The 15,178-nt window shown below is 45.3% G+C and overlaps 1 protein-coding gene across 12 annotated transcripts in view; it reads right to left on the reverse strand.

The window, feature by feature from the left end:
• The window catches only part of ACSL1 (acyl-CoA synthetase long chain family member 1), a 73,998-nt gene that overhangs the window by 50,136 nt on the left and 8,684 nt on the right, over positions 1 to 15,178 (reverse strand). For 2 of the 12 annotated variants that reach the window (XM_078002459.1, XM_028848933.2), the window contains exons 1-2: positions 11,493 to 11,560; positions 850 to 1,076 (exon numbers count right to left, since the gene is read on the reverse strand). In XM_078002459.1, the coding sequence (XP_077858585.1) occupies positions 850 to 1,044 (195 nt within the window). In that variant the 5' untranslated portion in view covers positions 1,045 to 1,076; positions 11,493 to 11,560. Of the gene's footprint in view, positions 1 to 849; positions 1,077 to 2,953; positions 3,274 to 5,802; positions 6,032 to 11,325; positions 11,561 to 15,178 lie in introns of those variants that run through there. The other 10 variants (XM_078002460.1, XM_028848932.2, XM_078002458.1 and 7 more) reach the window with 6 other exon arrangements.

Consider the following 15,178-nt stretch of genomic DNA (forward strand, 5'->3'; position numbering starts at 1 on the left):
GAGGAAAGCAAGCGACCATAGAGAAAACCAAAGAACAGGTGAGGAGTGGAAGCACCAGCGAGCATGTGGCCTCTTCACCTTCTCCACACCCCGCCTTTCTCACTAGGGAAGGCAGGGAGAGCAGGAGCACTAAGAATCTTCCTGAAAGGATCCTAAGGTTTCCTTACACCATCCCACCTATTAAGCCCTCATCGCCTGCGTTCCAGTTTCATTTTCCTAACATGAGAGCACAGCCTCCAGTCCGCCCAAGTCACACACAACCATAGCACTCAGCAGCCCAGCCAGACGCACCTCTTGAGGGTTGTTTCTTCATGTCCTGCCCTGAATTCTGCAGCCATGTTCTTCCGTCAAGTTCTTACTCCAGCCCTATTCTATCTGAAATCCCAAAGTCTCTCCCAGCAGCCTGGGGTTGTGTTCTAAGTGTCAGATGCACCACAAGCGCATTCTTTTGGTAACATTTGTTTGAAAACTCTCATTCCTGCCAGAATCTAACCCCTGGGAGAACAGAAGTTCTGTGCTGTCTTTTTCCTTGTGGAATCCTCCAGGCTGACTACAATGCTTACTACAGGGTAGAAACTCAATGTGATTTCTAGAATGATCTTCCATGTGACTGAAGGTAGACACCCAACCAACACCCTCTCATCTCTCCCTGTGCCTACATTTTGCCCTGTACCTCTGGTTACCACCATTAGTAATTTGTTTGTTTGGCACATTTCAATTTATAAAGTGTACTTATAAACAGATATTTGATTGTAATTGTGATCTTGATCGATATAACATTCAACAGGGCTTAGCTCATCTGGGGAAATGCAGAGAAAACACACGAGGCAGGCTGGGCCCTCCACTCACCGCCACTTCCACCGACTGCATGGAGAGGTCACATGGTGGCTTCAGGGCTTTGGGTCTCGTGGCGTACCAGAAAGTGGTGAGTGCTGCAAAAGCTCCGAAGCCCATAAGCGTGTTGGTCGGAAGAGTACGCACGTACTGTCGGAAGTCAACCAGCTCTGGCATTCGAAAATACCGGAACAACTCGTGGGCCTGCATTGTCCTGTGTTGATAGTTCTCTAAGCTGAATTCTGTTGGAAGAGAAAAATGTCATGTTCATTCCAGGGAAGCAGGACTCCTCTCCAGAACTCCAGAATTCCCAAAGGCCAGCCATCTAATTGGGTAGCTGCTCGGCCAGTCCAGGCATTAAACCCACAATCTAATGGTCCGGGTCTTTTCCTGGCTGTCAAGTGTCATTTTTCTAAAAACACTTTAGGATTTCATTTTCATTCTATTTCTCCATTGTCTTGTCTTGAAAAAAAACCCCATTCTCTTCCTTTCATTTATCATATTAAAAAGATTTTACTCATGAAGAATTCTTCCCATAAAAACTCAAATACGTAGATTTAAGTTTCTATTTTCTTCTTTGCTATTATGTCTCTGCTCTTGTCCGTCCACCTAATCAAAAACACTCGACTCTCATTGTCAAGGCTCATGGGAATGTGAGTGAAGAGGAAGAACAAGCCTAAACCACCTAAGGGCCGTCAGTTTCTATTTCTTCCAACAATCTCAGAACAAGTTCCCAAACTGGTTAAACACACCAATCTAAATTTCACCTTCCTGTACGCCTCACACCACTACGGTGTCCATATAAATGCTGGGAAACCCATAGTTGCCTATTCTGGTAAGATCAGTTTCTTTTACACTCCCCAAGACATTATAGCCAAAAGAAACAACAGATAAATTGGTGTGCATAAACTTTAAACCGACCACCAGATGTCTAAAGAGGGAATACAGCACAGTGTTTGAGAGAAAGTAGAGAATAGTATTTAAGATCCTAGATGCAGCCGGGCGCGGTAGCTCATGCCTGTAATCCCAGCACTTTGGGAGGCCGAGGCGGGCAGATCACTCGAGGTCAAGAGTTCGAGATCAGCCTGGCCAACATGGTGAAACTCCATCTCTTCAAAAAATATAAAAATTAGCTGGGTGTGGTGGTGGGCACCTGTAATCTCAGCTACTCAGAAGGCTGAGGCAGGAGAATCGCTTGAACCCAGGAGACAGAGGGTTGCAGTGAGCTACTGCTCACCAATCTGGGCGACAAAGTGAGACTCCGTCTCAAAAAAGAAAAAAAAAAAAAGACCCTAAATGCTAGATACTAGAGCCAAATTCTGCCTCCCCAGCCTATGAGCTGTATGATATGGGACAAATGACCTCACCTCCATGTGCCTCAGTTTCCTTATCTGTAAAAGGAGCTGGAAATAGCACCTTATCCCGTAGGGCTTTTCCGACTGCTAAATGACTCAAGTAAAGAGGTAAGAATGATCTCACACACGTTAGAAAGTGCTCAAAAATGTTAGATGTTATGATTATTTCCTCTACCAACGCCCTGTGGTTCATCCTGAGTGCAGAACAAGTAAGGCATGCAGGTAAAAACACTGCCTACAAGGAGTGTTCAGATAAAATTAAGAAGCTTCTGCACGGCAAAAGAAACTACCATCAGAGCGAACAGGCAACCTACAGAATGGGAGAAAGTTTTTGCAATCTACCCATCTGACAAAGGGGTAATATCCAGAATCTACAAAGAACCCAAACAAATTTACAAGAAAAAAACAACTCCATCAAAAAGTGGGCAAAGGATATGAACAGACACTTCTCAAAAGAAGACACTTATGCAGCTAACACATACATGAAAAAATGCTCATCATCACTGGTCATCAGAGAAATGCACTGTGGTTTTGATGCGCATTTCTTTTTCTTTGTTAAAATACAGAAATTTTCTGCTAAAATTTAAATTTAAATGAAATTAATTTTAAATTTAATAGTCCCTGTTTTACAGGCCATTAATACTACCAGGACCAACCTAATGTATTTGCTCTGCTCATTCAATCTTTGCTACAATGAATCTGTGTAAGTGTACACACACACACACACACACACACACACACACACACGAAATTTCAAGGTTTACCATGACAGCAAAGAAAGAACAGATAAGCAGAGTTCTTCAGGCCACAATTCTGGAAAGAAGGCACCAGCACTTCCAAAACCACTCACCATCTGTGCCACCAACAGCTGACTGCTAGGTGACACCCCACTGCAGACACAGAAGAGGGCAGTGAGCCTGGGGGTGGGGGGGGGTTAGCAGGGCTCAGCCGCGCTCCCCCAGCCTGCCAAGGTCTCTCAGGGCATAAGTCACATGCCGAGCCCCACGCTGCTGCCCACTGGGCTAAAGGTAACTAGCAGACAAAATCCACACTTGACTTCTCAGGAGAGCAGAGGGCGGAGAATAGGCCAATGGGCAGCCAGCGGCAGAGTCACCCCACTGCTCCACCCATGGGCAGGGACAGGCATCAGTGAGTGTTGCTGCCAGGACCGGTTCTGAAAACAGACACTGTTTTCTTTCTGCTCAGCTTCCCAGTAAGAGACAATGGGCATATATTTTTTAAACCACTGAAATGAAGGATAGGATGCTGGGGGGTATGTCCAACCAAGGTAAGGCATACCAAGAAAGAAACCGATTGCCCAGAGCATGCCGACAGCAGATTTATTCTAGACGAATACATAGGAATTGAGCTACTCCTGTCACTCTGCATATCTGAGCACCTAGTGTGAGCCAGGCTTTGGCCAGGCGCTGGGAAGACAGTGCTGATGACCTGGTCTAGGCTTTCAATGGGCTAACCTTCTAGCAGGGAAGATAAAAATCAAACAGGCAATGTCTGCAAGGCACTGGGGAAGGCCTTTCTGAGGAAGCGATGTACACCAGGTGGGATAAGCAGACAAATCAAGTCCATGTCCGATTGACACTGAGTGGTCAGATTTCAGAAACAGTATTGCAACCCCACAACCTCAAAGCAGCCTTAGGAATATAATGTGCAAACTTGCTTTGCCCTCAAATCCTTCCACCTCTAGTTGTCTTCATCACCCTGCAGCACTCCAGGTCTGAAGAGGAAGTACTCACCCTTGACACACACTGCCATGCCTTTCTCTCTTCTCTCCCCAGAGCTCCTACAGTAACTCCATAAAACCTAGATTGTGTGAATTTGCAGGTGCTGTTCAACAGAATCACATCCCTGAGTGAGAATATTAAATAATTCCTCTGTAAACAAATACGGTCAGACACAGGTGATTAATTCGTCTATTTTAAGCATCAGCAGTAGCCATGCTATACACTGCATTATACCAAGAAAGTGTATTAAATCTAAGAACACTTTTTAAAAAAAAAAACTTGAGAAAATTATATATTTAGTAGCATGTATACAAGAGCATTTCATTAGATACTAATCTACAATACTAAGGGTTGAATCCAGCCAAATTCCTGTATTTAGTGGGTGATAATGACAAACTATAGCAGTTTAATTCATGCCTCTTAGATGGCAGCCAGGTAACAAGCTGCAAGCCAACTTCACTGAACCAACTGATTAATGCTATACACAGGAAAACTATAGTCTATGCATAAAGAACTAAGACAATGGCTCATTTAGATCTGTGTGAAGAACAACTCTTAAACCGACACTGATAGCATTACAAATCTTTTTCCTTCTATTTAACCGCTATTAAGGAAAAGGCACTTGGGGTATTTGAAAATGGAGGCAGACTTACATCCAAGGAAAATCAGGCACAATAAATAGCCTTTCAATGCTGTATGTGAACATAAGCATTAGACTAAGGGGTCTCTAAGAAGGATTAAGACTCATACACTTGCTAACAAATGGTAAAACTCAGATTTTATTCTTATTCCAATAGTGTTCTGGTTTGAATATTTCTTTATTCTTTCAAAATCAAATTTCCACATAAACATCTGAGGAAATTTATAGCCTGGGCATATAAATCATGCTGCAGTTTGCCAAAAATATGATTCAATTGGCTTAAAGGCTTAAGGAGCCAGTATTTCCCAGCCAGGAACACACAAGGCTACCGACAGCCAGCTTCTCCTTCCTCCACAGCCACTCCTGTGCACCCTCCTCCCGACCCTTACAGCAGGTGGGTTTGCTCAGCTGGGTTTTCTGAATTTCCTACAAACCTGAAGTCTAAGACCACAGAAGGACAGGGAAGGTAACAATGGCCAAGGAAATCTGGGCACAAGCCCAGTGTAAAGATCCAGCACAGAAGATTCCTTTAAATAGACCTGGGCAGAGACAGGCACAGCGAGGCAGGGTGATGGAAACTGAACTGCATGACTGTCAGAAAACAGAAAGTCTACCCAAACTTCGGATAGGAGAACTAAAAATGCAATTAGCATTTCCTTAGTGTTTTGGAAAGGCTTTCATATCCAGTGTCTTATCTGAACATCACAAACGCAAACTGATGAGGAAGAAACCAAGGCCAGAGACTTATAAGGCTTCCCCAGGACGTTAGTCAAGAACGGGACACCAAACAATGTGACTCCAAATCCCACCTATGCTAATAATTCTTAAACTATGCTAAGCCACTGACCCTCTCCCCCGAGAATACACATAATTACCACAAGTCTCCTTTAGCCCAACCCAGGTTAGGAACCATGAGGTCAGGTTTCTAAAGTCCTTCCAGTACTCACGCTCCCAGGTATTATGAGAGCTCTGTACTGAGGTCCATCTGAATGCTCAACGTCTTACATAAACGTTAGCATGTATCCCATCACCCCGGCCTCCGAACACGTGGGTGCGAGGCCTACTATACACAAAGGTTCACCTCTTCACCTTTTTATTTGTACCATGAAAATAGTGGCTCAGGGCCAGAGGTGACTCACAAGGACATCATTTTCTCGAGGACACACACACACATACACACACACACACACACACATACACTACCCCTGCAATTCTGCAAACTTTTACTTACATTAACATTGTATTCTCTTCATGTCATTTAGAAACCAAAAACCGGGTGGTCTGAATGTTTCTCTCCTTCTAAAGTTCCTCAAGCTTTCATTAAGATGAATAATGGCAATCTGATGGAACACTTCACTAGGAATGTAGCCCTCAAACAAACCCACATAAACTGCACCCTTGCCCCGGCAGTGGCAAATTAAGAAAGCCTGACATCTTTCCTTAACGCAGCAACCCAAGCTGGCAAGATGCTGCCATTCCGTGCCCCGCCTCCTCCCCTTGTACAATAGGCTATTTACAGAGGCTGAAAGCACCCGCTTTGTCCTTCACTAGCTGGGCAGAGCTCAGGCTTCAGGGAGGAACAAGAGAGCAGCAGCCGGGCCATTTGCTGTTCTTTCAAAGCCCCACTCCAAACCCGTTGGATGTGTGCTCCTTAACCCTGGCTTGGCAAATTCCCTAAAGTTAGATTTGCTTAAGCCATTCCCTTTTGAACCAAAAGAGCAGTCAGGCTCTCCCTAGAGAGAGGGAGGTACAGCAGCTCAAAAGAGATGCCAGTCTCCCAGCTAGACAGGAAAGCAGAGGTCGCTGTCCAAACCCTATCCCACCGAGTCCTGACTGTGGTCACTGCCCTGGGCCCATCTCCTCACTCCGAGCATCAGGAGAAAGATTTGGGGTAACTTTGGGATCCCACACACAAACATGCAAGCGGCTCCACAGGGAGTTAGCTAGTCCCACCCCACTGCCTTGGGGCTTTTTCTTCCCAATTAAGTATAATAAATCTTAAACCCACTTAATCTTCATTAAAGTGATCTTATAGATCACCAATTGAATTTCCAAAAGACTTAAAAAGGAGAAACAGAGTGGATGCCCTGATTTTATAAACCTTATTGAAATATCAAGTCCAGCTGAGTACCTCTACACTTAAACCACGCCCTGCCCATCCCCTTATAAAGTTACCAGAGACAGAGTGAGACACAAAGCTTTTAAGTGTTAACCAGTAAAATGAGGACCATACCTCAACCATTCACATTGGTCACAAATATCATATATACCCCCCAAAATAAAGAGATCTCAAACACAACATGTCAAATTTGAACAGATAAATTTTTAGGATGCAGGGTCAAATATCGTATAGCAGTTTCTGTATTCATTAAACTACATCTATATTTAAGTCACATGAAGAACTAAATTACTTTAGAAATACTGTTTTAAATTCACATTTCATTAGGCCGGGCACAGTGGCTCACACCTGTAATCCCAGCACTTTGGGAGGCCAAGGCGGGAGGATCACAAGGTCAGGAGATCAAGGCCATCCTGGCTAACATGGTGAAACCCCGTTTCTACTAAAAATACAAAAAAAAAAATTAGCTGGGTGTGGTGGCGAGCGCCTGTAGTCCCAGCTACTAGGGAGGCTGAGGCAGGAGAACGGTATGAACCCGGGAAGCAGAGCTTGCAGTGAGCTGAGATGGTGCCACTGCACTCCAACCTGGGCAACAGAGTGAGACTCCGTCTCAAAAAAAAAAAAAAAATTCCCATTTCATTACTATGTTCTTTGAGTTCTTTGAACACGCGTCTTCAAATAGGGTTTGGGGCATCTCTACAGCCACTTTTTGAAGCATCGAACAGTTTTCTGCGGCATACGTTCACATTTTCCTCTTCCATTGAAATTGTTGAAGTTGAAGCAGTTTTTGAAGTCATATATGCGCTACTAGTGAAAAAATCCTCCCAAGTCACAAGAACACATTTGAATGATATTAGAACAGGAGAAATTTTGTCCTATGGGTCCACATTTATCTATCTAAACCTCATACTCTATTGCTTTTTAAATGGATTTTTAAATGTACTATTTACAGTAACAACCAACATTTGCTTTTGTAAGGTCAAACCCTAAGAAATAATTACCCAGCTAGCATTAAATTTGCCTTAGAAAAAGTCTACCTCAGCGAGCTGACCTGTACAAAGACCCATGACTAGGACTGGCAGAGATGGTTTCAGGACAATGTGCCTTCTCTCTCCCTGAGGCTGCTCCAAATACAGGGGCTGAGAGCACCTCATACTACAACAGCCTTGGTAAGACCTAAATAGGAAGACTGAAGGAGAATTTTGGGACACTTTCATCTTATATTGGGGCAGGTGAATTGTTTCATATTCAGATGGGGGTATAAACTGAGGAAAAACTTGCAGACCTCACTAATGAGGCTTGGAATTAAAAGACATAACATAAATGTCTACACACAATAGTGGATAACAAAGTAGCAGTAAGTGCAAAAGGAATTCTGACAGGGAGCATTCTCTCCCGGGGAGACTTGCATGGAGAAGGCACAGGTGAGCTGGTCCCAACGAATGAGCATCGTCTAGGAAAATGAGCTATCCTTCACGCTACAGGGACAGAGACGAGGCTACTAGAAGTGCCTCCGGACCCCAGGGCTCGCATTTTTGCACATTAATCTGGAACCAACAATAGGGCTCAAGCGGATAGGAGAGGGGAAGGAAGATGTTTGGGGAAATCGGCTTAGCTATGATTTTGTAAGGAGCCACTGTGCTTACGCACTTGGTGTGTGTCAGGCGCTGTGCTAAGCGACTGCGCACAGGGCTAAATGCGTGCTCGTCACAGGCCTTACTGCACGGGGTTGTTACTGCCTTCAGCTCAAAGATCAGGAAACTATAGGAGTCAAATGTCCTGCCCTTGTTCCACACGAGAACAGGATGACTGCCTGGATCTGAAGTCAAAGCCCATGGACCTCAACAGCCAAGCACATCAGCCCAGGCATGCGTGGGTGTTCGAGTCTAGACAGAGGGCATAGGTGACACTGATAATGACCAGCCATGATGCACAAAGTTTTTTGGTTTTTTTTTGTTTTTTTTTTTGAGACGGAGTCTCACTCTGTCGCCCAGGCTGGAGTGCAGTGGCGCGGTCTCGGCTCACTGCAAGCTCCGCCTCCCCAGTTCACGCCATTCTCCTGCCTCAGCCTCCCGAGTAGCTGGGACTACAGGTACTCGCCACTACGCCCAGCTAATGTTTTTTTTTTTTTTCTTGTATTTTTAGTAGAGACAGGGTTTCACTGTGTTAGCCAGGATGGTCTTGATCTCCTGACCTCATGATCTGCCCGCCTTGGCCTCCCAAAGTGCTGGGATTACAGGTGTGAGCCACCGCGCCCAGCTGCACAATGCTTTAAGAGCCCAGGATTCGAATCCAAATTTCCAACAACAGATGAATGGATCAACAAAATGTAGTCTATACAATGGAATATTACCCAACCTTTAAAAAGAAGGAAATTTGGATACACGCCATGACATGGATGAAGCAAAGGACAAATATTGCATGATCTCACTTCTAGGAGGTACCTAGAATCAGCAAATTTACAGAGACAGAAGGCAGCAGAGAGGTTACTGGGGGCTGGGCGGGGGGAGGAGGAATGAGCATTATTGCTTAACGGGTACAGAGTTTCAACTCGGGATGACGAAAAATTCTGGAACTAGATGGTGGTAATGGTTATACAACACTGTGAATGTACTTCAACCATTGTGTAACAGTATACTTAAAAGTGATCAGAATGACAAATTTTATGTTATATATAGTTTACCACAATAAAAACGTTTCATTATTTTTAAAAACTGCTTCAGTGGATACAAATGGAAAAAAGAGAAGTAATTTTGAGCCTGCGAATGAACGGCAAAACCCTGAAGAGACACTGGGAGGAGGAGACAGGAGGGCGATTTGTGAGCAAGCCGCCCAACTCTCCAGGGTCCTCAGGGCCCTCCTTCACGTGTGAGGAGGCGGCGGTTCCACAATCACCCCGAAATCTTACACAATCCCCTCCTCTCTATGACAGGCAATCAGTCCTTCCTCTGAACTCCAGGACTTCTTTATCTGTAACCCCTGTGTGGTACTTAGGACCTCCTGTCTTACACTTACAGCGAGTGGTACTTAGTACCGACGTAGCTGCTCCTTCCTCTCCCCCGCCAGGGTCTCCTCCCATCTGTCTTTATACGTCCTTGGTGCTTAACACAGTCCCAAGCCCAGGACAGGTGCTTAACAAACATCTGCCGAGTCATGAATGACCCTGTGTGATTCTGACCATGTCACACCCTCTGTGATTGTGACCGTGTCTCTGCGGCAGGTCCCTGGAGGATATATTCATAAATCAGTGATTCTCCAAAAAGAAAGGGGGTATTGAAAGCATTTTCCAACTTCAGTCATCTCCTTCTACTCCCACCAGACTCCTATACAGCGTACCAGAAAGGATTAGAGAACATCTCCTGGCTGACTGGGGGACAAAGAAAAGGGTGTGAGCCACTGATTTAAAGGGGACATAAGAATATTCTCTTGCTCTTATTTTGATCACGTTTTCTATTTCACTTACGTATAATGTCAGCCCAAGGCTGCCGTCAAATTGTTTCACTTACGTATAATGTCAGCCCAAGGCTGCCATCAACTCTAAGGGCAAGTGCCTTTAGAAGACACTGAGATACACTGAGATTTGGACAGACGACTGATGATTCATTTAAAACAAATCAAGGCTGCCCACAGGGAAGGGAAGAGATCAAATAAGTACTTTTCTTAGGTAAAACAGCAAATGGTCAGAAAGGCTTGAGCCCAGAGCCCCATACCAGGGCTGGACTCCAACTTCTGTGAGCTTTCTATGATAGAAAAGAGAATCTTCCAAACCAGGGAAACAGACAAGACTCAAGCACAAGATCCAGAGTCCCGTGCGAGGGCTCCAATGAGCAGAACGCTCCAGAAACACGGAGCTAGTGGGCAGCCATCTGCGACGTACGGAATGCTGACAACAGGACCTGCCCAACATTCTCCAGAGTAAAAAAACAAAACAAAACATATAGCTCTCCTCCCTTCTCTCTTCACACACAGCGACAAATATCTGTCACGTACATCCACGTGAGAAAATGACGATTATAGTTAGGACACGCCCCGTGGAGATATCCAGGTCATGTACAGCCTTTGCGTGGGACAGCAGGGCTAAATTTTGGCAGTACCTATTTAAGAGGGCAAGTTTCCATTCAAAAAATGTCCTGAGGAGCAAGATTATTCCACTTGTCTTCCAATACTGATTGAATAAGGCTAAGCAACTGTTGTAGATACATCACAACGAGACAGAAGTTTACTGGTAAGAGCTAGAGAAGCCAGCAGACTTGGGCAGATAGCCTAAGTCAACAGCTTTGTGGCAGTGGATGGAGACAGAAAGATCTGCTTGTTAGGCTGACGCAACCATTCTGCAAAGAGCAAGACAGATAAGGCTTGTGTAGATTAAACTTCTTACTCATGAACTGGATCAATACAGCACGTTATTTCAGTGGACGTTCAGCACAGGAAACGTCAGAATTGTGTCTGTATGACTGCATGTTGAAGAACACGGCAGTAGGTTCTAAGGGTACTAGGCAAGACAAGCACGGCCTGTTATTACAAAAGCTAAAGAAGGAAATAAATGGCTTTTTGCCACTGAAAGAATCCAGAAGACTCTTCACCTGACTGGACTCAGCTGAACCACAAAGTCAGCCCTGAAGCAAGGGACCATACCAGGAGGAGGGAGGACAACTTCACAGCAGAGAGGATCAAATCTCCTTTCACAACAGCCAGAGCTGGCCCCAAGCCCCAAGCTAGGCAGGCACTCTCCTCCTCCGAGGGCCAGGGATGGAGAGGAAGCTCCGCTTGTTTGAGAAACTGCTCGCAGAGAAGGAACCTACATCCTCGGGTCCTCTCAGGCGCTTTGCCCAAAGTCAGGACCTTCCCATCTTCCCGTGGTGCCTGTGGAAATAAACAGAATATGAACGTGGAAAGAATCCTAGACCAAGTGCAAGAAGACCACATTCTAGGTACCGGCTGTACCTCCGATCAGCTGCAAAATCTGGAGCCAGCTCCTCTATCGGTGCCGGCTTCAGGGAGAATAAAGAAGAGAGTGGGAACAGAGGAGAGCTACACCTCGTTCCATCACGAACACCATGGTAGCTTCTCCAAGACTATGTAAGAGAAGGGAAAAGACGGCCAGGCAATCCCGGCGTACAGGAGTAAACAATGAAGTTTCCACCTATACCCAAAAGCCCCAGGGAACAGTGATGTGTGAACAAAAGAGTCAATGATAAAACCCTCAATTCTATGTGGCGAGTCTATGGATGCTTTTACTACTGTTGTTGTTCTTTGTATGTTGCTGTATTTTTTCCAATTTTTTACTGTGGTAAAATTAATACAATATAAAACTTGCCATCCTAACTATTAGCTGTATTTTTAAAGTTTCTCAAGATAAAGAAGCTATAAGTGAGTCAGGTCAGTTAATGTCCTCTTGTATTTATGTATTTCCCACCTGCTCCACAAAGGATTTAGGGTAGTGACCTGTCCTTAGAACAGAATGACAGATAGGATATAAACCCTTCCTGGAAAATACGTAGCTATGCTTTGCATCATCTGCCTGCGCTGGACCCAGCTCAGCTGCTGACCTGCTATGTGAGCCACTTCCACTTAAGTGCCTCTTTGAAAAAGGGGTCACACCACAAAAAAGAAGCAACACTCTGAACATTACAGGGGGATGAGGAACTCTCCTTAGTCCCTGACAAACAGAAAGCTTGAGGATAAAGCACTTACAAGGTTTTCTTTGCCTTCAGCAAGTTTAGGATATCAATGAAGATAAACACACCTGCAAGAGTTAACAGAGCCACCGAAGACAGATCTGATAACCACGGCAGGTAGAGCCCTGGTGCTCCAGGAATCTAGAGGAGGGAGAAAACAGTACGCATGCACCAGGCATCTGAGGGAGGGCTGTCCAGAGAGCTGAAGGTGGAACCAGGCCAAGTCTGAACAGGCAGAGACAGGAGGGGGTGGAGAACAGCAACAGCCAGACAGTGCTGTGAGCAAAGAGGCAGGGAGGAGGCCCTGCAGGAGCAGCAGGTGGGCTGGGGACTCACAGCAACATTGTAAAGCAACCACCAGGAGCCTCTGCCTCTCTCTCCCATGACAGCATTCTTGTCAACCGGCTGAGTAAGAAACAGCTGGCTGCAGGAGGCTCGCCCTCGCCCAGTGGGTGTTTAGTTCATAAAGCCCTCCTGTCCCCGCCAGGACCCAGGCCTGGAGTGGGAGACTGGGAGGAGCAAGACTCAGTCCTTGTCTTCAAGGAGTCCACACCACCCCACGGCTCGCAGAGGTCACAGCTATCACATATCAGTGACCTGGATAAGAAGGCTAAAGAGGGCACAGGTTGGGTAGAGTTACTTACACCTCTTAAAATACATCAAGGTTTCAGAGACTGATAACCACAGAAATGGCTTAGCAGGACATGGATGAGAAGACAGAACACAAAGACCTCTCTGCCCTGGGAGAGGAAGACCAGCCTCTCAAGAGTTTGGAGAAATCCACTTGAGTTTTTACACATTTCAACAGGTACCTGCTGTGACTTTAAAAAGCAGAGATGAGGCCAAGTTTACAGGCTCATGCCTGTAATCCCAGCACTTTGGGAAGCAGAGGTGGGTGGATCATCTGAGGTCAAGAGTTCGAAACCAGCATGGCTGACATGGCGAAATTAGCCGGGCGTGATGGCAGGCGCCTGTAGTCCCAGCTACTCGGAGGCTGAGGCAGGAGAATCGATTGAACCTGGGAAGCGGGGGTGGCACTTAGCCAAGATGGCGCCACTGCACTCCAGCCTGGGCGACAGAGACTCCGTCAAAAAGAGAAAAAAAAAAAGCAGAGATGAATGGAATCTACAAGATAATCATAGGTTGTGGGTTCCCAGGACTGGACACAGCCTGCAAAAAACATGGGACCCTGTTCTGACCTCTAAATTGTGCCTGTTACGCGGAAGACCTCAGTGGTGTCACAGGAAGCAACAAGTGAAATAGAGAAAAGGTTAACCAGGATTTAGCCCATCGTATGGGGAAGGAGAAGAAAGGTACGGGTGACAACCACGAGACAGGAGCTAAAATTACACAAAGAGCTCAGGTAACTATAAAAAGAGGCGACTGGCCCTGGGAAAGCCAAAATCAAAACAAACCTAACAAGTTGCAGAAGATTATAGAACAATGACCAGTGTTTAAAAGACAGAAAGAAAAAGAGACTGTACAGTTCGGCCATTACCTGCTCGGAATGGGTGATACTAGTTTGGGGTCTCTATACTCCCTTTATGTTTCACTTAAAATGTATTATGACAATTCAAATCTATTCAAAAGTAGACATAGTAGTATAATAAAACTGTATTTTATGTACCCATGACTCCAACTTCAGTTCCAGTAATGATCAACATTTTGCTACTACTGTTTCATTATACCCACTTCTTAAAAAATTATTTTAAGTTACATCCCAACACCCTGTCTCTCAGGTGACACTTCTGAGGTCTCCATGGCTCTATGGTTCCACCGCATGGGGGTATGATGTGTAGGACAGTAAAACTGACTGGCACGTAGGCTGCATCTCGCCAACTGCCCAACGGTTTAAACAAAAGGAGCCAACCTGAATATTGACTTGAAGCATCCAACTCAGCACAATACTTAATTATCATGCAATAAAAAGGCTCATATATTCAATTTGCAAATATTGAGGATATGCAAAGTCAGCTCCAGCCTCAGGGGATATGATAGTAAACAAAAGAGAAAAAAATAAAACCCCGATCCCAATGAGGCTTCCACATTGCTAAGCTCTGCGATCGAAGACAAAACATACTCTGGAGTTAACCCGACTCTCCTGAAGTCACAGGCCTATTTGACAAGAATCACAACCCAGCCAGAGAGCAGTTTCTATTCCCCTTTAACTGACAAATTCTTTCCTTTTGAAAAAATGGCATTCAGAGGTCTCCCATGATAGTGGTGCTAGAGAAGGAGTTAACTTTCTGGTTCTCTAAACTTCTGATGATGTACCCTAATAAATACATGCACCCCTCACATGTAAATGCTTTTATCTATAAACTATATACATGTACATTCTGCAAATATGTTCTGAACATTAGAAAACACACAAATATGAATTTAAAAGATGGCCAAAAAATAACTATCCATAGAAGTTCTAATGTTTCTATTCTATCTACACCCTAATGGATGGGCTAGCCAGCCTCTATGGGGCACATACCCCACTCGAGACAGTCCTTCAATCTCCTGAGCAGCCCTACAGCCGCTCTGGTGTCTTGCCTGGCTAGTGTCTCCATCTGTTCCCCACCATGGGCAACAATGAATGAAGCTGCTAATGGAAGCACCTTGAAAGGCGTGCCACGCCTGGGAGGCAGAGGGACAGTGTCTGCGAAAGCCTGTAAAAAGGGACTGTCACATCAAGGAGGGAGGCAAAGACACTCAGCATCACCCAGTGATGGAGAGAAGCATGCCAGAGAGGGCAAGACGCTGCTGGTGACTGTCACTTGGCCTGCGAGAGAGGGTTAGTGCTGAGCCCGCCTTTGTGGAGG

This window comes from Macaca mulatta, chromosome 5 (genome assembly GCF_049350105.2).
Source record: "Macaca mulatta isolate MMU2019108-1 chromosome 5, T2T-MMU8v2.0, whole genome shotgun sequence".
NCBI lineage: Eukaryota > Metazoa > Chordata > Mammalia > Primates > Cercopithecidae > Macaca > Macaca mulatta.